The 24,136-nt window shown below is 45.7% G+C and overlaps 1 protein-coding gene across 1 annotated transcript in view; it reads right to left on the bottom strand.

Moving 5' to 3' along the window:
- Positions 1-24,136, bottom strand: part of pkd1a (polycystic kidney disease 1a) — a 54,398-nt gene that overhangs the window by 4,351 nt on the left and 25,911 nt on the right. Inside the window, exons 15-54 of the mRNA XM_068592322.1 lie at positions 23,581-24,057; positions 23,356-23,487; positions 22,593-22,768; positions 21,782-21,912; positions 19,005-21,628; positions 18,456-18,653; positions 18,063-18,362; positions 17,509-17,930; positions 16,635-16,785; positions 14,948-15,100; positions 14,348-14,488; positions 13,168-13,486; positions 12,783-12,999; positions 12,113-12,272; positions 11,870-12,022; positions 11,565-11,709; positions 10,453-10,788; positions 9,752-9,840; positions 9,238-9,556; positions 8,590-8,761; positions 8,149-8,413; positions 7,873-8,068; positions 7,289-7,459; positions 7,053-7,196; positions 6,751-6,961; positions 6,531-6,657; positions 6,321-6,431; positions 6,101-6,150; positions 5,502-5,716; positions 5,303-5,381; positions 5,040-5,155; positions 4,647-4,849; positions 3,863-4,057; positions 3,606-3,745; positions 2,787-2,917; positions 2,229-2,322; positions 1,960-2,085; positions 1,130-1,301; positions 741-1,031; positions 340-474 (exon numbers count right to left, since the gene is read on the bottom strand). Coding sequence (XP_068448423.1) covers positions 340-474; positions 741-1,031; positions 1,130-1,301; positions 1,960-2,085; positions 2,229-2,322; positions 2,787-2,917; positions 3,606-3,745; positions 3,863-4,057; positions 4,647-4,849; positions 5,040-5,155; positions 5,303-5,381; positions 5,502-5,716; positions 6,101-6,150; positions 6,321-6,431; positions 6,531-6,657; positions 6,751-6,961; positions 7,053-7,196; positions 7,289-7,459; positions 7,873-8,068; positions 8,149-8,413; positions 8,590-8,761; positions 9,238-9,556; positions 9,752-9,840; positions 10,453-10,788; positions 11,565-11,709; positions 11,870-12,022; positions 12,113-12,272; positions 12,783-12,999; positions 13,168-13,486; positions 14,348-14,488; positions 14,948-15,100; positions 16,635-16,785; positions 17,509-17,930; positions 18,063-18,362; positions 18,456-18,653; positions 19,005-21,628; positions 21,782-21,912; positions 22,593-22,768; positions 23,356-23,487; positions 23,581-24,057 — 9,987 coding nt within the window. The remainder of the gene's footprint in view (positions 1-339; positions 475-740; positions 1,032-1,129; positions 1,302-1,959; positions 2,086-2,228; positions 2,323-2,786; positions 2,918-3,605; positions 3,746-3,862; positions 4,058-4,646; positions 4,850-5,039; positions 5,156-5,302; positions 5,382-5,501; positions 5,717-6,100; positions 6,151-6,320; positions 6,432-6,530; positions 6,658-6,750; positions 6,962-7,052; positions 7,197-7,288; positions 7,460-7,872; positions 8,069-8,148; positions 8,414-8,589; positions 8,762-9,237; positions 9,557-9,751; positions 9,841-10,452; positions 10,789-11,564; positions 11,710-11,869; positions 12,023-12,112; positions 12,273-12,782; positions 13,000-13,167; positions 13,487-14,347; positions 14,489-14,947; positions 15,101-16,634; positions 16,786-17,508; positions 17,931-18,062; positions 18,363-18,455; positions 18,654-19,004; positions 21,629-21,781; positions 21,913-22,592; positions 22,769-23,355; positions 23,488-23,580; positions 24,058-24,136) is intronic.

Genomic DNA, 24,136 nt, shown 5'->3' with positions numbered 1-24,136 from the left:
AAACAAACACGCGTGTGGATAGTTTCAACACTTATGTACTTGTATTATGTAGTTCAGCGGTTCGCTACCTTTTTTCAGTGATGTACCCCCTGTGAAATATTTTTTTTCAGAAAAGTACCGCCTAACCACTGCAAAGCCTTTCTGTCAAACACCGCGCTTTGTCTGATATAATATAGAATAAATATAATTTAATTTCTGAACTTACACTTATAGAACCAGTGATGTAGTTTATGTGTGTAAGTTTCTATCGTGTTCTGTCTGTGTGTGTGTGTGTGTGTGTGTGTGTGTGTGTGTGTGGGGTGGGGAACCAGCGACTAGTAAGAGACGGAGAAGTCTGACCAGGTGTCCCGTGTGTGAGTAAGCCAGCAGCAACAGCAGCAACGCCAGGGCAACTGCCAGCAGCTCCCAGACGGAGCAGCGCAGAGCTCTGCCGAACACGGCCCACTCCCGGAGGAACCGCAACTGGTGGGACGCCTGCAGGATCAGACGGAGCGTGAGGGGCGGAGTCATAAGTGGACTTCCAGTAAATTACAAATTGGTCCTTGGTGTCATAGTTCAGGCTTTCACTTCCAGCTGTTATAACATTGTAGTACACCACATTTATTTGACAGTTACTTTCATCCAAATACTTGCGTTTTACCCAATCTACACAGGAGTTTTGCAAACCCACTAAATTGCTAAATGTTTAACCTTTTTGTAGTTTGCAGTGAGCCCTGCCTTCCTTGGCCTTTGTCGCTTACCTTGAGCACCAGTATGAACAGCAGCAGGCCGGACATGGATGTGTACATCTGGCTCCGTCGGGCCAGGGGGTAGAAGTCCGTGAAGGCGTCCCGAGGGTGCTGCAGGTACGACGCCCACTGCTGCGTGGCCATGGTGCAGCGGCTCAGGTGCAGCCCACACACAGACGCTGCCAGAACCAGTTTGCAGATGCCCAGAAGTCTCCAGGTGGACAGCAGGTACACGTATCCTTCTCTAAGGAAGCCCAAGATCCCCCGCAGCAGGAAATACAACACCAGCCCGAGAAGGACGATCTGGAAAAAGTAAAATGGATATGTTGCCAAATTCACAATTACAGGGAGAGGATTCAGGGCTGGCTAGATGGTCGGTAGTATTTGTTGTCAGTGGTTACCATGAGAAGGAGCTGTAAATCCAGGCCTGTGATTGGCCACAGAGTGATGACGAGGAGCTCGAGGCTGGACTGGGCCCGCTCAGAAACTGGAAACTCGATGAGGAAGGAGAAAACAGCCAGAAGGTTTGTGTTGATGTTGTAGAGCGAGAACTCCACAAACACAGCCCGCGTCCTATGAAAACACACACAGACAAAACGGGCACACACTTAATGGACTATGATGAGATCAGGATTCAGGATAGTTCAGTCACTTCATGTTTTGGTTGCCTCTCTGTTTTGGAACCAATTTTGATGTTTAATTTATCCTATTTAAGCTGCGAGTTTCCATCACAGAAAGTTTAATTTCCCATGAAAAGATTTTAAGAAACAATTGTTCAAAAGACACAGTGAAGTGGACTGTAAGAAGCCGACTTTTATTGACCTTCAGCAACTAAATGTGGAAGTTTTGTTCATGCCATTCGTCATTGTTCTCAAAACAACAGTTGAAAGTCAGCCCACATTCTTGACTAAATACTTTTCTCTTGTTTTCATGCGCAGCTTTTCAAGGACGGCAGTCTAAAAGACAAATTGCGCTTCACAGAGAATAAAACAAATATAAAGCCACGAGTATGCTGGTTCTGTTTTATTGTCAATCGTCATGGAATTTGTTCACAAGCCCAATTTCAATATCACTTTATTTGTTTTGTATTGGCCTTAATTATTATCTCGCAGTTCACTGGGATATTAAGTTTCTCAGTTATATATAAGTGTGTGTATCTCTGACTTCAAATGTTGGCGTTTTATTTATTTTGAATTTTGCATATATTATTTACAGTCTTGTCATTCACTACCTGTAGTCGAGCCAGTGCAGCTTCTGCAGCTGCTGTAAGGAGGAGGACGCCTCCGCCAGGCTTCTGTTCAACTGCTGGATCCCATCTCCACTTCTCGACACGCTCCTCTCACCCAAACGCCACGCCCTACAAATATGAGTGGAAGGACACACAGAGGGGAAAACAAGAACATAGAAAATAAGATCAGATGTTAAATAGACACAGAATCTGAGCCAAAAGTTAACTTAACGGCTGCCTTGCTGAAGCCAGGATTGTAATCCTTCCCTTACCCGTTTGTTCCCAAAGCGGTGTAATTCTCAGCGTCTTTGGTCGGCGGTGGAAACCAACCCTGTCCCAAAATACTGTCCCCTGCCCTCGAACTGCCTGCAAATTGAGATTGAATTCATTCATTTAATAAATTCTCCGAATATTTAAACGTTCAAACACCCTTTAATTATTTTTTTCATGACATAGCATACTACTATACATGCATGATTTGCTATGACGTATTATAAAACATTTGAATAACATACTACACAATGACTTTATGACCTTTTCACAACATAAGATACTTTTACTGACAAAATATGCAATGACTAATGCCCTTTTTTATGACATCGGATACTAGCGGATGTGCGGGATGAACCCCGGCTCTGATATTGTCAATGTCTCCTCGGTCAAGACACTTCTGTTACTCTTGATGGACAGATGGCACCTTAACCACTGCCATCACAGTATGAACGGGTGAATGAGTGAAAGATGACAAGTAGTGTCAAAGTGCTTCGAGTGGTTGTTAGACAAAAGTATTCAATTACAGTCCATGTACCATTTCTCCGTTTCAACCTTACCATGTGTGTCACGGATTTGACGAAGCCTCAGCGTGCCGAGCAACACACTTCCTGTGTCTCTTAAGAGGGCAGAATCATCCAGTAACTGTGGCAACAGTGACTCATTCAGCCACATTAGAGCATCAGCTCGGCTAAAAATAAATAAAGAGGGTTATATAAATTGTGTATTTGTCATATGCTACATTGTAGAGTTGTCACAATGCTGCGTACCCATTTGTCGATTCACAGCTACTTCAATTTGTGCTAGAAAAAGCTAAGGGACAAAATTAAAAAAATAATATCGAAATATCGCAAAAAAAAAGTTACGTTTTGGTTGAAATGTGTCAATAAAAGCAAAACACAACAGAATGTTCTGCTCTGCTGAATCACGCCTCACATTAAAACATGAAAACAAACACAACTATCATTTTTACATCCAGTTATCTACACTTTTTTTCACCGTTTCAGGTTCGACTGGCTCTCTTATCGCAGTGTTTTCTGCAGCAATGGTATATTGGGAAATTGGCACCACCTACCAACTGCTGTTAATCGCACAACGTTAGTGGATGGAAACAAGCAATCAATCGTATTTTCTTTTGCCGATTTTCTCAAAATGAAAATGTTGAAATGTGCGATACATTTGCATGGAGACCTTGCTACTGTAAAGAGAGGCTCTACAGCTGCAGACACAGTTTGCTAGAACAAATCTTCCCCCTCTTGTTCTCTTTTGGGAAACAGTTACACACCAAAGAGCTCAGAAACATTTTTGTATGACACCCTTGAAAAATTAGATCTCATTCTCTACAAAACACAAAGTTAGGTGTGTGTTTGTGAGTGTACCTGCTGATGTTGTGGAACACAGGTGTGCGTAGTGCTCCTTGCAGCTGAGTGCGTAGTCTCAGGCTGTGTGTATCTTTGGCCGAATCAGAGTAGTTCAGGAGCAAAACCACCAACAGGAAAAACATGTAAACCAGGAAATTCTGAAAAACAAATATTTTGTTGACAATTAAGACGCCGAGCTTTCCACCACCGTAAAGACACGAGGACAATCTCCAGAAGCATCTCTTTAAACTCGCACGTCTGTCTTTCTGACTCACCTTCAGCATGGTGTGCAGCATGTGGACCTTGCGGGCCTGGTGCCGAGCCTGAGACAGAGCGAAGCCCTGTGGAGGACTCACCCTGTGCACCCGCTGGACCACGCGCTCCAGCCGGGGGAACTCCACCAGCACATCCTGATCCTCTGGGCGCAGACGCAGCACACACACTGCGTAGTAAACAGCCTCACACAACACCTGTGGGACAGCGGGCAGGAAGCAACAGAGCTGTCAGTTTAGGACAAAACTCAGCCCAAAAGTTAAATCTCAGTGACAAACAGATCAATAAAAGATTACAGCTGAATGAGAATGTATCCTTTTGGGTGTTGGCAGCATATGTATAACATTTCAGCTTATCAGGAATAAAGAATAAATGGTGCATTTGTCCCTCTTTTGAAGTGTTTCAAAGACACCAAAGCAGCAGGATAATGTATTTGTTAAATCAATAGATTTTTTTTTTTACCACAACGGAGCAGCACGAGCTGTAACAACACAATAATATCAACATAAAAAGTCTTAATGTAGCATATTTACTCATCCAGCAGATACAAATCATTGTTAGGTTTTTGACATGTCCGATATTTACTGAACAGCTCAGCAGAGCTGAGAGGAATTGAAGCGTCTGGTGATAATGATCTGCGGGCTCATCATCATAAGTGATCTTTAAAATGTGCAATAGACATTTGATGCATACAAATACTGAGTGCGGCGTAAAATACCAAAAAGGAACATAAGACGTGATGGGAATTTATAAAAGGGTATGTATGTGGTAACCGCGTGTGTTTACCTTAACTGGCTCCAACAGCAGGCAGGAACACAGGAAACTGGCAAAACATGAGATGAGCCACATCATGGCTATGCTTTGACTAAACCCATGACCCGCCCAAATCGAAACGCCATTTGCCAAAGTGATGCCCGCCCAGCTGCCCCACAGGGCGGCCCGCCCGCACCAGGGAGGAAACCTCCGGGGACGACACACGTCCGTCACAACTGGAGAGGAAAAGGACCCGTTAGCATATGAACTAAATGGCATGATCAGGCAATACCGTTTAAAGAAAGATGTTTTTACATTTTTACTTCACAGCATTAACCTTGTACGTGTAAGGAGTCTTCAATTCTCCCTCTTTCACACACACACACACACACACACACACACACACACACACACACACACACACACCTGTATTTGCGATGAAAGCTGTTTTCGGAGGGTCTCTTCTCACTGATTCTAGAGGAAGAGGCTCATTCAGCTTCTGGCGGAGAATCACTTCAGTCTTATCTCCTAAAATGCTCAACCTGCAACACACGCACAGACACAATGGAAATAATGAATACAAAAAGATTAAACTCAAGCAAATCCACAAACATTCCAAAGTTAAAACAAGTTAAATTGCAGTAGTTTTTATCAAGGTACGTTAAAAACTGTTCGGAGATCAAACTTACAGGTCAGCCATTTCACTTTCATCTGTCTGAGGAAAGAAGTTTTGTCCGTCGGCCAGGATGTGTTTGATCAGATCCTCGTCTGTGAGCAAAAAGCTTGTATTTCAGTATTTCAGAACACTCCTTGGACACAGACAGCGTGAAGATACAACCAGATGCTTCATGTACTCAAACTGAGTGAAAACCGTTCTGCTTCAGTTACCTGAGGAGGTGAAATACTTGTTGCGCTGGTCAGTCCCCTCCTCATCGTCGGGGTGAAAGGTCATGTCGACGCCGAGGTGCCGGCTCCCCTGACCTCTCTTCAGCCGGGGCAGCCCTGCCCCGTGACCCGCCCCTCCCACCACGGACACATCACTCAACAGCTCTGGCCAATCCCCGTCCTCCGCCTCGTCTTCTGCCATGCCCCAGCTCTCCCCGCTGCAATGCAAAGCCAGAGATGCGACATCAGCCACTGAGCCAGAGAGTTTCCTCTCTGTCTCTCTCAAACCTAACAAAACCAGAGGTTTCACAAAGAATTGATGATACCAGACTAAGTGCTGAAACAATTATGGCTTCAGTATATAATTATAGCTGTTTCCTCATTTGACTTCCGAGAAAGTCTAATATAATATATTGTATTATTTGTTTCAGTCTCTTTCAGTGCACAATACCAAATTACAAACCATTTCCATTTTTTTTAAAGTTCTTTATGCTCTTTATTCTTCTATTCTCTCTAATCCTTTCCGCCTGACAGCTTTCAGTCGCACTTTCCAACCAATAATTTAAGTCGTGCATTACTGTCATGGCAACAGACAATCTCACCTTTTGGTTGATGGAGTGGGCAAATCCAAATTGGTTTCTTCTGAGTTGGTCTGAGAGGAATGGATGACGAACAGACAGAGAGAAGGACACAGATAGAGAAAGAGACAAACAGTCATCATGAGGGAAAAGCATGACTGCATTGTTTATACTACAAATACAAACATATATACAACAGGCATGTTTCAGCATTACATCCCATTCTTTCCCCATGAGACGCTACCTCGCCATTAAAAAAGAGGAAAGAACTTCCAGCTATGGAGTCATCCAGGAAGTCATCAATCTCCACCGACTCCTGATCCACTTGAGGTGGCACCTGCTCCACCGACACACACTAACACACACACACAAAGAAATTATTCAGCTTCATATTCATGAAAAGTGATAAAAAAAAACCTTGATCGAGTTATAGTTTGGAGTGGGTTTGTGTTACCTTGCTGCGGCTCATTCTGAAGAGCGTGAAGACGAGCAAGTAGAGCGGGTAGACGATCAGACAGGTCACCACGCCGGCTGCCACCGTCTCTCCATTCAAGGAAGAAAGCCTTGACACGGCCCGTGGGCTGCAACACAGGACGGTATTGAAATAAAAATCGGAACAAATCACGTGGAGTTTTGTAGGTGCACTAAACAACAGTAGAAGTTCCTCCTTATACCTGTATCTCTTGTCCACCACAATGCTGTACCACAGTGTGTTGGCCATCACAAAGAGCTGCAGTAGCACTGCACAGCACGTGGCTCTCTGCAGGCGGGTAAACGGACTGCGGGGGGGCCTCTCCCACAGCGACAGCCAAAGGTGACTCTCACACAGCGCCCTCTGAAGCTCACACCGCAGACGGCGGGGCAGCTGACGAAGCACAGCCTCCTCTGAAAGAAACAGGAAGAAGCGCGATGCAGCGAAAGCGGCCTCCTGCATCAGCGGATGCTCATTACGGACGGTGTATTTGTAGTTTCTCACCTGAGGCCTCCACCTCAATCTCCACCTGTCCGTCAGTTCTCTCATTGTCGACAGAAAGCCACTCGTCAACCAGGAAGTAGGAGCTGCTTCCCGTCTGTAAGTCTTTGACCAGGACGTACTGCAGCATCCACGCTGGAGACAGACCTGATGGAGGGCCAAGAAATGGTGGTTACAGGAAATGTGTTCAGCTGGTTAAAGTCCGTGTGATCACAGGTCTCTGTTGTGTGATTCCGTACCCTTGTTGTCGTGCCAAATTCGTATTTTCCAGACACTGCCCAGGTCGGTATCTGTGGCAATATGAAAGATGTCGAGAGCGTTGCGCGTGAAAGCTCCTTTGCTGTCGAGATGGCGGTGTCCGCTGCGGCTCTCACGTCCGTACAAACTGATTCCCACATGCGCCGAGGTGCCTGGAGGGACGGGAGAGGCACATTGCATCACTATTTCTATAAATCTGAGCTCTGCAGGGACTCTCCTCTTTCGACCACCACCATGTTTAATTTGTAGTAATGTAGTTTGTGTTAATAACATAATTAAGGAAGTGAAACAAGAATTTATAAGGGAGGGTTGTCAATTCAAAGACAAGATAAAAAAAATCAAACCACACATGTCTTAAAAGGTAGATTTAAAAAATAAATAAAAAGCTCTTGCAATAGGAGTTTAACCAGGGTTGTCTTTTTTTTTAAACTTCAACCCAATACAGTTTTAAGTAACTTCAGTTTACATATTATACTGTAAATGCTCATTGAGCTATTAAATAACGTCTGTGTCCACTTTTTGCTCCCCTGTCAGGTGTCTAAAATTGTCCCACTGTCCAACGCACCTGCCCCGCGGCTCCAGCCAGACTTGACCTGGACTTCGTACTTGAAGAGTCCGTCTTGGCCACACAGCGGAACCACACCAGCCCGCCGTAGATCCAACTGGTCCAACTTGTGCAAGAGGGCTGCCGCCACGACATAGCTTAGTAAGCCCAACACACACACCAACAGCACCACCAGGCTTGGGGCACCAGAACGCTCCTAAGGGCCAAGAAAAACGGTTTGAAGTGTGTTTATCTGGTACATCTGCGCAAAAAGGTGTTTGTTCTCGTGATACTGACTGGCACTTTAAAGCTGATCGCGTCGGTCGGGACAAATAGGCCTGCGGCGAAGGCTGTGAGGTGCCGGGTGCGACAAAATGCTCTGCTGGCATTGGTTTCTGCCAGGGGCACCATGCCATCTGTCCGCCACTGCTTCTCACTCTCACTGAAGTACTGACACAGAGAAGCAAACACTCCGACCTCCAGACAAACACCCGCAGGCAGCGAGCTGGGGCTGCAGGCCGTGCTCACGTTGATAAAGTAGTTCAGCGTGGTGTCGTACAGCCTGTGCAAGACAGGGAAGAGAAATCAGGTTCGAATCGGACAAAATGACAAACAAATGACTCGGTAACCTCAGAGCTCGACCAGAGGCCCCAAGTTACTGCCCCAGTTGCCACAGACAATATCACAAAAATGAGCACACGTCCGGTGACACAGCAGTGGATTAACAGGAGCTCTTACTCTGGCGACAGGAAGAAGGTGTATTTCCTGTGGTCGAGGCCCCTGGTCATATTGAGTGTGATGCGCTTTTTGTCTGTGCAGTTGAGCTCATTGGGTCTTTCATGTGAATGAAGGTAGGCTGTGATGTACGGCTCCTCCTCGTGCTCTTCTATTTCATTCTTCTGTCTGGCATCTGGAGAAGGAATAGCAAAAAATAGAAGAAGAATGAAACTGGGTCACAATCAAAAGTATAAAACTGGATTAGAAAAAAAAAATCTATTTATCAAATGTTAAATCACGTTGAGGAGCCATGTTGTGTCACCAAATGACAAAAGCAGGCACTTATATAATTAACTGTGTGTATGTGATCTCCATATTTGGCGCATATGAGCCTCTTCAAAATTCACACAGCCTCTCACATGCTGCGAGGAGGGCCCAATCAACTCAAGCTGGATCTTTATTGATCCCAGTTCCTTGGACATAATGCAATAAAAGTGAGATTGAGAATAATATAAATTACAAGGCAACACAACACTACTCCTATTACAGCTTCTAAATACCTCCCACACACAGTTTAAGGAAAAATCATGAACACTGTAAGCTGTTCATTATACACACAATGGATGTTTATCGTATTGAATCAGTTATGTGGTGAATGTGAGCGCTCACCCTGCAGAGTTGTGAAGTTGAGCTGCACAAACATCCCCGCCTCTCTGTTGGTGTTTCCCGTGCTGACCTTGACGATGATGGAGTCACAGTGGCTGACGTTAACAGCTCCAGCTGTGAGGATCCCTCTGGTACCAGAACCCTCAGGATCTGCTTCTGCTCCACTACTTCCATTGTTAACAGCAACAGTGATGGCGAGACTATCGTCCAGTCCAGAGATGGGGATCTGGGTGCCATTTTCAGTGCGGAACTCCATGGACGCCACCTCGGTAGAGACGGTGTAGTTGGCCACGTAGTTGAACGGGAAGGGGTTTGATTCCACCTGTTAAGGAAAAGAGATAACCGTGAGGGGAGGTACAGGGGAGGAAGTCAGATCTGAAGTGTCTGTCTGCATGTGTGTCTGCGTGTGTGTACGCGTTTGTGCGCGTGTGTGTGTTCATGCTGTCCTTCAACAGGAAATCCCCCCCCCCAAAAGATTTTTGTAGAACTTTTGTATTCGTAGTTTGCGTCATGTGACCTGAAACAGGAGTTGCATTATGCTGTTTCCTGCTGCAGCGCGGCCGAGACTGTCGTTGAACGCTCGGGGGATGGAGAACCGCTGGCACTCTGGAAAAATAAATGAGGAGAGAAGATGAAACACGGATCCAAACTATCACGTTACATGCATTTCTTCCCTTTTTCCTGTATAAAAAAAAATTAACTGATTAATCGCATGATTTTTCTGCAATTAATCGCATTATGCGCCACATTCAATAATTAAGTAAAAACTAGTGTATTGCAGCTTTTATTTTAAAGTAATGTTATTGCACTCTGGAGCAACAGCAAGTTAACATACATACATATATAGTTTATAAATATATATATATCTTTGAACAGGTACTGTTCAGTAGTAAGGGTCCCTGTGAGGGACAAACCACTCCTTCTTTAGTCCATGTTCAGTCAGTTGCTTAGACCAGCAGTTGATTAACTTCATACAAAGTTAATGCTACGGAAGCGCGAGGGCGGACCTAAATTAGCGCCTTCAAATTAAAAGCCCAAAATTCCCCCCAAAAAATTGAAATTAAAAAATGCAGTCAACACATAATCAAATAATTAACGCCGTTAATCGATTGAAAAGTTAACGCGAGATGAACGCGTTAACTTGCCCAGGGATCGACATTAACACCTGCAGAAACACAACCTCCATCACATTACGAGACACAAAACACACAAGCCCACCTGGAGTGTTGTTGTCATGGTAGCAGAGAAGGCTCTGGGGGTCCGCCAGTTTTCCTGTGGCAGCAATCTCAGCTCCCCTCAGCACGAGCGGCTCCTCGTTGAGCACACGGGCGTGCATGAGGATCCGCATGAGGACCGAGGACAGGCTGTAGGCCTTGGCCGCCACTCGCAATGGGTGCGGCTCCAGCGTGGAGGGAGAGGGGTGCAACGGGGGGCCTCCTTGCTCCTCACCGGAGAAGGTAAGAGAGGACGTTGAGGGATGCGAGTGGGAATCCAAGTGGGCAAGATGGAGGTAAGACTGGGATGTTGACTGGCCGACCTGATGGATCAGATCACCTGGAGGGAAGGGGATATTACAAGATCGGGTTAACAGCAAAGGAAGATATGGCGTGGACAAAGAGAAAGGAGGAGAAAAAGTTACAGCGGCACAGTTTCAGTCTAGTTTGTCGTCTTGCACAATACCAACTAATAACCTTCTAAAAAGGGAACAGTAAGTAGAGTGATGGTGTGTTTACTGTGACTAAATAATATGTATCCTATTGAACAAGTAGCTCAAATAGAGACATTATGAACAAGAGCGGCAGTTTTAGAGCAGATCTCGGCAGCTCTATTTGTAGCTGCACACAACACAACTTTCAGTATAAAAACCTATTACGTCTACATTTTATGGCAGCTATTGTGTCTTTCTCTCCTTTTACAGACCAAGAATGTGATTTGGTTAAAAGCAACAGCACTGAAAAGGCAATAGCCTTCACTCAGCAATGGACGCGCATGTTTAAAAGAATTGTTGCTAGCTCCTAATTTACTTTTTTACATTTGTCTTATACAAACAGTTACGTACACAGTATTTGATCTCTGAATTGAACTGATCCTGAGCATTTAAAGGAGCAGTGCACTTTTGTAAAGCACCCAGGGAGTAGATCTGGATTCTTTGACCTGCAGACGGGAGGAGCCGGGGGATTAAAACGTGGTTAAAGGACGATCTGCTCTATCTCTCTACCTGCAGCCACTCCAAATGTTACAGCTGACCTTCACTCAGACACAACAACACTGTTTTGAAAAGATGGAAACACTGGTGCAGTTACAGAGACACAGAAAGCATGGTCTCTTACCCATGATGTTTAGGATGTTGTCAGCTATCTCAGTGGGCGTGACGGTGCCCTGCTTGGTGTCCGTTTGCAGTATCTCAAGCATGGACTCCAGCTTGTTCAGGGTGCTATTCTGACACTCCTCACATATGAACTCTGGACTCACCGCCTGGAAAAAACACAACTCATCATCTGTCTGCTTTCTTGTCTCCCCTCCTTCTCTTGCTTTATTCTTTGCTTCATCAAGTACACGTCTTTCTTGAATCTTTCTTTCTTTCCTTGCCCTCTTTCCTTTCCTTTCCACCTCGCCTCCCTCTCATCCTGCTCACCGTGCACTGCGCCAGAGCAGCAGAGGTCTGCTGGATGTCATTGACAGTGGTCAGGTCGAGAGCGGTCAGCGCTCTGGTGATGTTGCTGCGGATTCTGACTCGGTAACCGCGCTCATGTTGGGACACACGCGCCGACTTCCTGGTCTGCTCATACTGGAAGAAGGTAAATAGGTAAATACACGTAGAAGAACGCTTCACGTATAATCAACTGATGAATCCTTTCTATGGATAGGCCTCGCCTACCTCATTCAGCACTGTTATAAGAGCCAACGATAACTCTCGGACCCCCTGGGAGTCTCCCTGCTCTAACAGCTTTTTGAGCTTGCTGTCTGTCAGCTCAGACAGCCAATGGGGAAGGCTCTGGTACTCAGGGGGCGCGTCTGGCAGCACAACTTCAATGGACCTGGACACACGCACCAAACAAAAAGCACTGTTACTGAATATAATGATTGTTTTTATAACTGTGTGGACTTGGGTTTGTTTCTCCACTGCTGGTTGTTTCATAACAAATTAATTTACAAAAACAGTAGAAATATTTACATTTTTTTAACATGTATAGATATAGTAAAAATAGTTGGATAATTCTTTACAGGAGCTGCTCCTATTGGCCATAACAGTTTAGCAATTGATCAAAGATTGGCTGAATTCACTGTAAGTTTCTAAAGAGCAGCTAAACAGTATTAAGATTTGTATTGAAATTATTTTCTTCCTTAACAGGAAGATCAGTAGTCAAACAAAACAAACCCTTGGTGTTGACGGGGATTCATTTTACTGCTCAAAACAACTCAACACACGGGCTTTGCGAGGTACTTTGGGGTTGGGATATACATTGTGAGATGAAGGACTGAATGGTATTTAAGTGGTCTCTCTGTTGCTTAACTAAACTAAACTAGCTGAAGGAACAGGTAGTTACTTGTTGAGTGCAGTGATGGCAGCTCCCTGGTGGTCCTCCACTGTGATGGATACGGCGACACGATGGCGCGCTGAGCTGAAACCCGGGGGCAGGAAGGCCGAGTGCTCCGGGCTGCTGCCTTTGTACACACAGAAGTCCTCGCAGTAGTCATCTCTGCAACGCGTCACCAGTAAACCGTAGAGAAGAGGAGTCTCGGAGACTCCCAGATCACTGTAACCTGGAGGCAAGAGAGCGAGGAGGATAAGGAGAACGAAGATAAGGAAAGATAAATAATTGGTAAATAAGTGATGAGTAATGAAGGGTTACGAGAGAGATTTATCAAAATCTACAAAAATGGGAATAAATGACAGGAGACATGGCGAGGCCACACCTTCCATCTTCCTACCTGAGCAGTTGAAGTGCACCCAGTCCAACAGTGTGCGTATCCTCCAGCCTTCGCCATCTTCCCCGTACTCCATTTCCGCTTCCCCTCCCCCTCTCAGGTGACACTCGCCACCCGCCGGGGGCATGTTGTGGTGCAGCGTGATGGAAGCGGCGCCATCGGCATCCATACTGGCGTCGGTCACATGCAGAGTAAAGTTGTAGGAGTCTCCGTGGCGAATTACGCCCTGCCGCAGCACCAGATTCATGCCGTCACTGCCTGTGGTGGTGGAGGAGGAGTCCAGGACCAGAGTCTGGTTCTGCAGCGTCATGGCACTCCAGCGCTGAGAGAGAAATATTTTACTAAAAGCAAGCTACATTTGGAGTTGATATAGAAATATAACATCATTGATACTTTTAATAAGCAGCGACAATAAGACAGCTTAAAGGCTTTAAGTCTTTTAATGCTTGCCTCACTGTTTGGTTCAAAACAAACAATTAGAGACAGAAGGGACAAGCAGTGCCAATTAAATGCATAAATAATTCATCAGAAACCATGCCGTGAACGTCATAGCTTAATGCTTTTATCCTGGCAGGTTATGAAAAGAGTAATTAGGTTGAGAAGAGAGGATCTTACTTTAGGCACAAGATCGCTTTAAAAAAATAAAAAGTTCAGCACTTTTGTGCTAGAAAAGTGTGATATGAATAATCTTTACCTACTCACTTTAATGGCTTTCATACACGCTATAAATAAGCTGTTTTACTAGTCTGATGACACATGTGAGAACTATATTTAGTGAGATATACGCAAAGAGTAGATCATTCAATAATACCCCTTTTTATACAGCGTATACAGTGTGGATATAAAAAAGTGACCTTGGTTTATCTCAGCACATTCAGCTAGTATGAGGCCCAGTGACTCAACAAGTGTGTTGCCTTTTCAACATGTTAGTAAGGACCTGGGCTCTGGCTCCAGTTGTACTATGACCTCATTCTCACACCCACACACAACTGCTTGCATCACAAATCCCAGGGAAAGTTTGAATAAAGAAGAGAGGGGGGCGAGGGGGGCGAGGAAAGCGTCTGGAAATGATTTCCCTCTTGCTTCTGTGGTGAAGTGACGTCACCTTGCTGTGACACAAAGAGTTGGATATGGAGTGTGTGTGTGTGTTTATGTGGGTGTGTGTGTGTATGTGTGCCTTTACCCCACGGTGAAAGCCCTGGCAGTTGGTGCAGGTTCCTCTGAGGTAGACATATGAGTTCTGGCTGACCTCGTAGATGGACTGGGCCTTGCAGGACACACACTCCAGAGACACCATGGGAATATGGCCACTCTGGACAAGCACCTGTTGAGCACACACACACACACACACACACACACACACGTGGTCGAATGTTAGCAATCCCGGCAGTGGATGAAACACTTGAAAAATGCAAACATTTCTTGAAAAGCCAATAACGAGCAATAGCAAACACAATCACTGCTCGGGAAGTGCCATAAATACTTCCTGATTGCTATGTGTGACAAAGTGAGTCACTGATCTGACAGCTGAGTCGCCTCTTGTAGTCGAGGGCAGAGTGAGGGAAACATGACAAAACACTTCAAACATGCTCAATATGTTAATGATATAGTACGAAAAGATGGATGAGGCACAAAGCACTTCCCTCTGTTCAACAGGATGTAACGGGGCTATCTTGAGTAAATTCAGCACTTAACACTGCTGCAAATAGCCCCAGAATAATAATGATCAAATTTGTGTTATTCATGCATGTATTATTGTGTGTATTAGACTGTGTGCATTTACCGTCTGCGTGGTGGACTCCGGTGCAATGCCGTCTTTGCTGATGGTCAGTTTGAAAGTGTACTCGACGTCCGCCTCCAGCTCGGAGCCGGAGATTCCCAGCACCGGATCGCTGGTGCCCAGGCCGAAGTTCAGACTGGAGCAGTGCTCTGCACCCTGCAAGCATGGATTAGGAGTGTTTTGTTAATGCATATTCATGTTTTTAAAAAACAAGAAAAAGACACCTGAGTGGCGCCGTTAAAACTTCTGTAACTTAAGGTCTTTTCAACTTAAATTTCAAAGAAGAACAGCTCCAGACGTTTGGTAAGGCTGCTTCTTGTTGAACTAAACTGTGACAAATGTCAGAGAAAAGCAAAAACACTTATATTGTGCAAGAGGGAAATATTTTCCCTCCTTTGTTTTCCGACCATCTTTTCTTACGATTGCATTTGCATCGAAGGTCGGGACAGTGGAGGACATTTGATCAATTGAGTCTTTCTCGTTTCAGACCTTCTACCAGAGTACAAAACTGTTTCACTCTTTGTAGTCAGACTTTGTGTTCTTCTTTATCAGCAGCGCTACACATCTGTGAGTGTATGTGTGTGTTTTGTGCACGTTGTTTATGTGTGTACTGTAATTGTCTGGGTGGGGAGCAAAGCACCAGCTGAGGAATGTTGAGTTTATCTCTCAACAGTTACTTAACCCTTCCAATGCCTGTGTGCTCAGATCCACGCACACAAACTCACACACTCCTGCAGCACACACCCTTCCTGCCGGGTCGTATATTGTGGTCTCTGCACAAGCAAAATGTGTTTCCAGCCGAAGACAAGCATGCACACTCAAATCAAATGTATCCTCCGAAATAAAAAAATATATAAAAAATTGTAAAAAAGACCAATGAAAAGACTCAAGATAAATATTGAGAATACATAGACAGTATATATAGAGAGAGTATCCTGTCTTACTACAGGAGCTAATAACAGATTTCTCTTGTACTTGAAGACATAAAAATACACCACTGATTATTTAATTATTCACCACTCAGAGTAGCCAGATTCCTATGGACATAATTTACTAATTTAAAATAATAGCTCAAATTTATTGGGTATATATATATATAAAACGTATAATAGCTACATCCACTTATTTTTTTTCAAGTGATTAAGTGCTGCTGAAACCACTTCAAGCTTGCAATGAGGGCAACCTGAGTAGCTGCCAGTCCTTTTTGTCTTATTTTTTTGGTCTCAAGTTTAGCATCCTCATTTGATCCCTCCTCCACATTAAACAGCTCTCCTCCTTGTTACTACGTGGTACTGCAATTAGAAGAATTAGATATCAGCGTGCGGCTCAAATATATGCAACACGACCTTGTCATCATTTCTATCAGTACTTCAATGTCACTGCAAGGACAGCAGCCGATAAATAAAACACATTATTACACAAGTAAAAAGGGATTCAAGCTAAAAACACTAGCGATTGATGACTATAAAATTTGTCTCTCTGTTTTTTATAGAATCAACAATAACATGGTCGGCCACAGTAAACAGACTGTAAACCTCTAAGAAAGAACAAAACAATTCATATTCCTGGCGAGGGCTCAAATGCATATTTAAATACAATATAATATCATGTGAATGGAAAGTCTGGAAGTCGTTGCTTGTGTGGGCAACAGAAAGCTCATCTAACTGTTTCGTGTCATGCCGGCCTTTACCTTCGAAGTGCTTTGACACTCCCAGTGGTAGTTGAGTAGTGACTGGCTGTCTGGGTCCATGTTGGGATCGTAGGATTGCACAGCACTGAGCTTGAGGTCCTGAGTCCTCGACCACACCCGGTATGTGCCCCCCTCTATGATGGGCATCAGCCTATCAAGAATAAATGAGTCAAAATTAACAGAAAAAGAGAAAGTAAAGCTTTACACCCCAGCTAGTTCTCAAGTTATTGGTGTACAGAAATAACATATTGAGCCTCTGTAGCAATAAGCTTAAATGACTTTCCAAACCGGATGCAGAGAACGTTGATCAAACTTCCTGTTGGAAAATGTTTTCCAACATGATTTTGTACCATCTATTTACAAATAAACAAATCACGCTTGTTTCATGTCAGTAGCAATTTCTTAACGTCATTTGTATGAACCTGATTGCAGTTACCTGATTTCTTCCAACGTTTTCCTACATTGTGGTTTGCTAAATTCCTAACGGATGCAGGAGCTGGTTGCAGGTTTGAGAAAGTTCTCTCGCCTTTTGTCCACCATGAATCTAAGGGGCTAATCCACTGGCATTCATTTAAAGTGACTACAAATGCCAACTTTAAAGGGACAGTGAGTGCTACGTATCAACCGAAATTGTTTTAATGCAATTTGCCTAATTTTGAAAGGGTCTCTTGAATATGATGGTTTTATGTAGCACTCATCAAAGCTTTTTTTTCTTCTTTCAAATATTATGTTTTTGGCAATTAATAGAGACTTGTTGTGCTTTAATAGAGACTTTTGAGAGACTGCATCAAACTCATTTGCAGAATTATTTCAGAAATTAGAGAAAAAAAAAAGAAAAATAACCAAAGAGTCAAAATGGTATTTTTCCACTGACCTGGTCGCCATGACGCTGAGCTGCAGACAGGCGGCCTTCCAGAGTGGCACGCCTTCATAGGACATAGAAAACACCAAGGTGTAGTTCCCTGCAGCTAGAGCCATCTTAGGCAACGACAGCTGTAGCCGCCGCACATCCACCTCCACCGGCAGGCGAATTACTGGGACAAGCAAAGACTGGTAGGGCTGAAGGCCTTTGTCGTTATCACAGGTGGGCGTCGCGAGTATCTGCCAGAGGTACTGAGCTCCGTAGCGAAGGCAGCCCTTCAGGTCCACACTAGCTTCCACCAAAGTGGGCTGGTAGCGCCAGATGGTCAGACGAGGGGCTTGAACCACCTGCACTTCTGGCTCCTCGCACTCTAAAACACTGATGTGCACCTCCACCTGGGCTAACACCCAGCTCACCAGGTTGCTGCAGTTCACCTGGCAGGGAGAAGAAAAAGAGAAACCTCAAAACTAGCCAGATGCCCAGCTTTCACATTACAGCTTCATATTTTGCAGATCAACAAATACATGACGAGTCTACAGAGAATAATGTAGTTCAAAGAAACATACTTGGACCAAGTAGTGTCCTGGGTATCTGTACTCATAAACCACAGTTGTGGTGTTTGTGTGAACAGGAGTAGGGCCGTCGGCAAAGTCCCACAAACACTCCACAGAATTAGATCTGGGGGTGAGATTTGCCATCAGGGTCACCGTCTTGTTGATGAAGGTGTCCACAGGCGCCGCGTGCAGCACGGCTGCTGTCAGCTGGTTCTGCACCAGGATGTGCTTGGTGACGGTCTGAGCGTGTAGCGCGTTGAGGGCCTTCATGAAGATGGTCAACACACCTGGTTCTTCTGGTGTGTAGAACACCTGGGGATGTGTGAGACACATCAGCATTTAACAGCTGTCTTTCTTTAATGTGATTTTTTAAAATGAATTACGATTATTTCAATTTGGTCTGACCTCTTTGCCCATGTGCGGCGTCTTGTGAAGGTGGTGTAGATCAAAAGTCCACAAGAAATGAACAGGCTTGCCCGTCAGGATGTTGGCTACAAACAGTCTCTTAACCCCCACAGGGATCGCAGCACAGCTTCCCAGGATGGAAAGTCCACGCACCGGCTCCATCACCTCCACCTGGAGGTGCCGCCTCTTGGAACTCACCTGGATTGTCATATTGCAACAGAATGCATGAGTTTGATTCAATCTGGCTTTGACAGTCAACAGTTAATGCCAGAAAGACAGATGTAGTGATACTTAAATTAAAAGTTCACAACTATTTACTCATTTCTGCTTTAAAGGATGTTTTTCTTAAAGTCAGCAAGACCAACAAGGTCAAATATCTTCTTGGATGACAACAAACATACCAACAAACTACTGTTTGCTTGTGTATGTTTACACATGCATTACTGATGTCAAGATCTCTTTACAATGCGTGTGATGACTGTGTTTAGTGTTATCGTGTATCTCTTATATATCATCATAATGTATGCTGTCCATCTTCTTTGACTTTACCTGGTTGTGAGCGGTGAGATTCACCATGTACGTGTCCACCCTACTGAATGTGTGGCTGTGGGTATCGTTGGGTTGAAGGTTAACAGTGGCATCTCCGCTGATGCTCAGGATGAGATGAACGTCCGAGCCCGCAGCCAAATATGTAGTTAGGTTCACCTCCTCACCGACTGCAGCAATGTTTTTACTTGCCTTCAGCTCCAACCCCTGAATCTTGTCCTGAACAAAGAACTCTCTGGACACTACTTCCCCGCTGACGTCATTGGTCGCATTCACAGTAACGATGGCTGTTCTTGCCTCCTGGAAAATAAGAGAAATATTCCTTCCCATTTCCGTTCTTCCTTTAAACTGCCATGTCCACGTCACATTGGTTCCCGTCAGTACTTCCCCCTGGAGCGAGACGTTGACCCCTGTTGCTACATAGTTCTGCTCTGTCACGTTGGTAGTTGTGAATCCTAGACCTGAAATGACTTCCTGGACACTGATTGTCCTTGACTCAACCTTTGAGCTAACCTCATTGAACACTTCCACAGTAACTTGCTTGAGGCCCGGACTAATGAAGGTGTGGGTCTTCCAGTGCTTGTTCCACTTCAAAGGGTCACCATTCACAGACCAGCGGTACTGCAGGTCCGAGCCTTCAACACTCAGTACCGTCAGGTTAGTTGGAGCATTGACTGCAACTGGGTTGGCGCTGATCTGCAGGTCCACGCTTCCGGCTGGTTCCAGAAAGTGGATTGTTCTGTTGACGGTCAGCTGGCCCAGGAGGTTGGCTGCCCGGAGAAATATGTCACACGGGCCCGGTCTAGAGAAATTCACCTCCACTGTCTTCCCGCTTATGTTGAAACTTGAGCTGAGGGGGTCTAGCTCTTTGATGAGGCTCCAAGTGAACGTCATGTTGGTTCCTTCCCTTAAGCCCGCGTGAAGGTGGAGAACACGGTTTGTAGCGAAGCAGCAACCGTCTAATCCTGTGCCTCCGGCTCCTCCCCTCTCCTCCTCTGCTATAATCTGCAGCCCCTCCAGCTCACGTTGGACATACAGGAAGATACTCGCTTGTGCCGTTCCGACGTCGTTCTCCGCTGTCACGATGATGTTGAAAGTGCCAACAGAGCGGAAGGTGTAGAACATGGTGTGTGTCCCTGGGATTGGTGTGCAACGGTCACACAAGATCCAAGAAAACCGGACACCATCTCCCTCCTCCATGTGGGCCTCAAAGTGGACCGAGGCATTGAGAGGGACATTTACCAAGCTGGCGTTGACGGTCAACCCGCGGATTGATGCAAGCACAGCAACTGGTAAGGTGGTGTGATTCCTGCTCACTGTGTTGTCTGCTGCCAGCGTGATATTGTAGTTTCCAGAGATGTTGAAGTTATGTAGGATATTCTGGCCTGTCAGCACATTTCCATCTCCGAAGCGCCAGACGTAAGTGACGTTGGAAGCCATAGAGGATGTTGTGAAAGCGTACGGCGCTTTAAGAGTCAGGTTATTGTATTTAGTGCCATTATGTATAATAACAATTGGACCGATGGGCATCAAAACCTCAATCACAACACTGGTGTTACTGGTGGAGATGTTGTTGAAGACAATGACTGTCACGCTGTAATGACCTGGGTTTCTATATGTTGTCGGGATATTCCCGGAGCCGCTGCCGAGCACCAGGTCTTCCGCTCTACCAAAGTCCCACTGATAGCTGTAGCTAAATTCTGGCTCAGCTCGGGCCTGGAACCAGATCTCTTCCCCAACTGCGTAGTGCGATTTCTCCAGTTTGAGGCTGATGTTAGTTAACGCTGGCTGCACACACATCCAGTTGAAGAAGTTTGCCTTGCTGGCCTTGTTTCCCCCGCTGGAAAGAAGCAGAGAGAGGTGGTAGTTCCCACTTGTCCAGTAGGTGTGCGAGACTCTGGGGCTGCCGTGGTGTGTCTCATTTGGGCTTCCGTCCCCGAAGCCCCATTCATAAATATGAGCCGATGCGTTACCTGACACCCAGGCCTGAAAGTTGACGGGGGTCTGCTCTTGGACACACCCGGACGGCTCTATCTTCACAACTTGGAAGACAAACACGTGCACTGGCAGGATCGTCCAGCCAGAGCTCACAGCGTTTGCAGCGGTCACATTCACGGTGTAGTTGCCGTCTTTGCTATAGCTGTGTGACACGTCAGGCTCGGATCGTGTGTAGACGGTCCCATCTCCCATTGAGAATGTCCATGTGATGTTATTACCTGATGCAAGGCGTGCCCGTACTCTAGTAAGACTGTGCAGCTCTGTAGGAGAGGAGCTTTCAGCCGTTAAATCTTCAATTTCCTCATATACAAACATCTCGGCACACGCCTCCATAGAACTGATGGTGTTGTTAACCGAGACGCAGCAAATAAACACGCCACTCTGTGCAAAGGTGTGTGCCACGCGGCGACCTCGCAGCGGGGCAGAACCATCTCCAAAGTGCCAGTCGTAGTGAATGCCATAGGGTGAGGGCAGAGGGTGAGCCTCAAAATCGGCTGATTTGCCAGTGAGGAGGAGTAGAGGCTCCGTTTGTATATCGACACGAGTGAGGATGCTGTAGACGCTCATGTTGATGCTCTGACTGATGTTCTCGTAACGATTGGACACTGACACCAATGCAGTGTATATTCCTGTCCAAAAGAAGAAAGGGAGAAGAGGGAAATGAGCGTTCTGTCATTGTCTAGCAGCTTAAAACATTTTAATCGTGTGTTAAACAATGTCAAACTAAACTGGCAGCTGCCCCATTAGTCATGCTGCTGACAGAAAGATGGGCGAGGACTCACCTGGCTGAGAGTAAATATAGGTGACGTTGTTGCTTAGAAGGACCTGATTGGGGGAGTCTGGGCAGAGGATAGAGGGGGAGTAGGGAGGCTTGTATTCAAATTCCTTATACCCGCCGTCACCAAAGGACCATCTGCCGCACAACAGTAAGTAAAACCATTAAATGTACCACAAAAGAAACAAACAGATATCAGATCAATGAATGCATGATAACCATTTCCATTCCCGAATACACACACACACACACACACACACACACACACACACACACACACACACTAACTGGAAAGTGGGAGTCTTCTTTGACGAGGCAATAGAGGGTTTTTAGGGGAGGAGAAGTGGAAACTCAAAACTCGGGAAGTCTTTCTGGACCAAACATGGTGAGTGTGGAGGAAAAGTGAAACGTGAAAGAGTGCGCAATAGTTGGGAGGGTGAAAATGTTAAAGAGGGTGGGAGAGAAGCGAGTAAAAGAGAGAGAGAGTGAAAAAAAGGGTTTGGGGGTTGGCAAAAGGAAAGAGCAGAAGGGAAAATTCTTGTCAGCAATGTGCTTTAACCACACAGCTATAAATCCGAGGCTCTGCATGGTAAGACTGCTGCAGTGCTGTTATGGTGCAAAGGAGACAAAAACAGAGAAAGGAGCAGTGAGGAAGATGGATAGAGGAGAAGAAAGGAGCAGTCAAACACAAACAGATGCACCGGGAGAAGAGACAAAGTGAAAAAGAGGCAGTCATTGTTGCTTTACAACACACCACGGAAGATATCATTTAATGTGTCCATCATGAATTTATCTCATCTCCCCCCCTCTGTAAATACCGGAAGGTGGCGGCCACAGACATGTCGACAAGCACAGAGGTGGTGAGAGTCTGAGTGGAGCCTTGAGGGACCACATCGGGCACACCCTTCACTGTGAGGTTGGCCATGGGCTGCAGCCGGTCCACTGTCACGTTGAAATGCTCTGTGAGGGTGCTGACATGGTTCATGGCCGTCAACTGAGAAAAGATGTCACATGACCAAGTAAGAAGATGGACGACAGCACGATAGCTTTGATTGTAACGCCCCATGAGGTGGACAATTACAAATCAGCAGTCATTTGTGACAATCGTCTGCAGATTATATATTCAACAGTAAGTAATTGCATTATTACAAAATCAGCAAATGTCTGCAAACTCAAAGATAAACCATTCCATCCCATCATCTGAAACGTTTATCCTACTCAGAGTCACTGGGAGGCTGACCTTGGGATCAGACAACCATTCACGCTAACATTCACGCGTACGGGCAGTTCAAAAGTCTCCAATCAACCGAGGCTGCATTTCTTTGGACTCAGGAGGAAGCCGGGGAACGTGGACGAAACCCACGCTGCCACGGGGAGAACGTGCAAACACACAGAGGAACCACCCGGGATCGCCGTTTACGGGGTTTTAGTGTTCCGCTTAAATCTTACTGTTCAAACAAAAGGCAATATTTCTATGTGAATAGAAAGTTGCCTCAGTCTAATCACAACTGGAGATGTTTAATTGCACGCATTTTCTCAGTCTGGCAGTTCGAATCCCATCGGATGTGAACAGAAACTCACCGTGAGCTTGTAGGTGGCGGCGTGCTGGTAGATGACATTGAGGACAGTGTTGTAATAGGTGAAGTATGGCTTGTCATCCACTGTCCATTTAAATGTGGGATCGGAGCCTTCAAGCACTGACGCTGTGTAGCTCTACAACACACAGAGACACAATAAAAAGACTGCAGAGTGCATACAGTGTCATCAAGTGTTATCAGCGTTAAACGCAAACACACAGACACTCACCACGACTGACTCCATCAACACCCTGTGTGCAGGATGCGGCTTCACCTCCAGTGCTCTGAGCGGCTCCTCCAGGCGGACGACCACAGACAGGCTGGCCTCCGTCACATTATTATGGGCCTCTAGCTCCACCTGCACCGGACTTTTCTGCTCCTCCGTGCCCAAGCTCAGATCCAGCACCGCATACAAGCTGGGCTCCGTGACCTCGACCCCTGACTCGGAGACTCGGAGGCAGACTCCAGGACTAGAAGAAAACTGTTCGGGGCAGTCACGCTGGAAAGTCACGCTGTGGTTACTGCCACGCCGCGAGGCCTTCGTCAGGTAGCGTGACCGGACCCGGAGCAGCAGCCGGGTGTCGTTGGGCTGCAGGTAGAGGGTGGCATTCTGTGGAGGCGGGTGGAGGATCGTCAAATCCAGAGGGGGCACCACACGCAATGGACACGACGCTGAGGCTGTGTATGATGGTTCAGCTGAAGTCACCTAGAATAAAACAATTACACGTTTTTATCAACTATTGTTTTAATACAACAGAATAAGCAATATAGTATGAAAACACTGT

This window comes from Clinocottus analis, unplaced genomic scaffold (genome assembly GCF_023055335.1).
Source record: "Clinocottus analis isolate CAN_PGR_092001 unplaced genomic scaffold, fCliAna1.0.p SCAF_27, whole genome shotgun sequence".
Lineage (NCBI taxonomy): Eukaryota > Metazoa > Chordata > Actinopteri > Perciformes > Cottidae > Clinocottus > Clinocottus analis.
The sequence above is the reverse complement of the archived record's forward strand: the minus strand, read 5'-3'. Positions and strand labels throughout refer to the sequence as shown.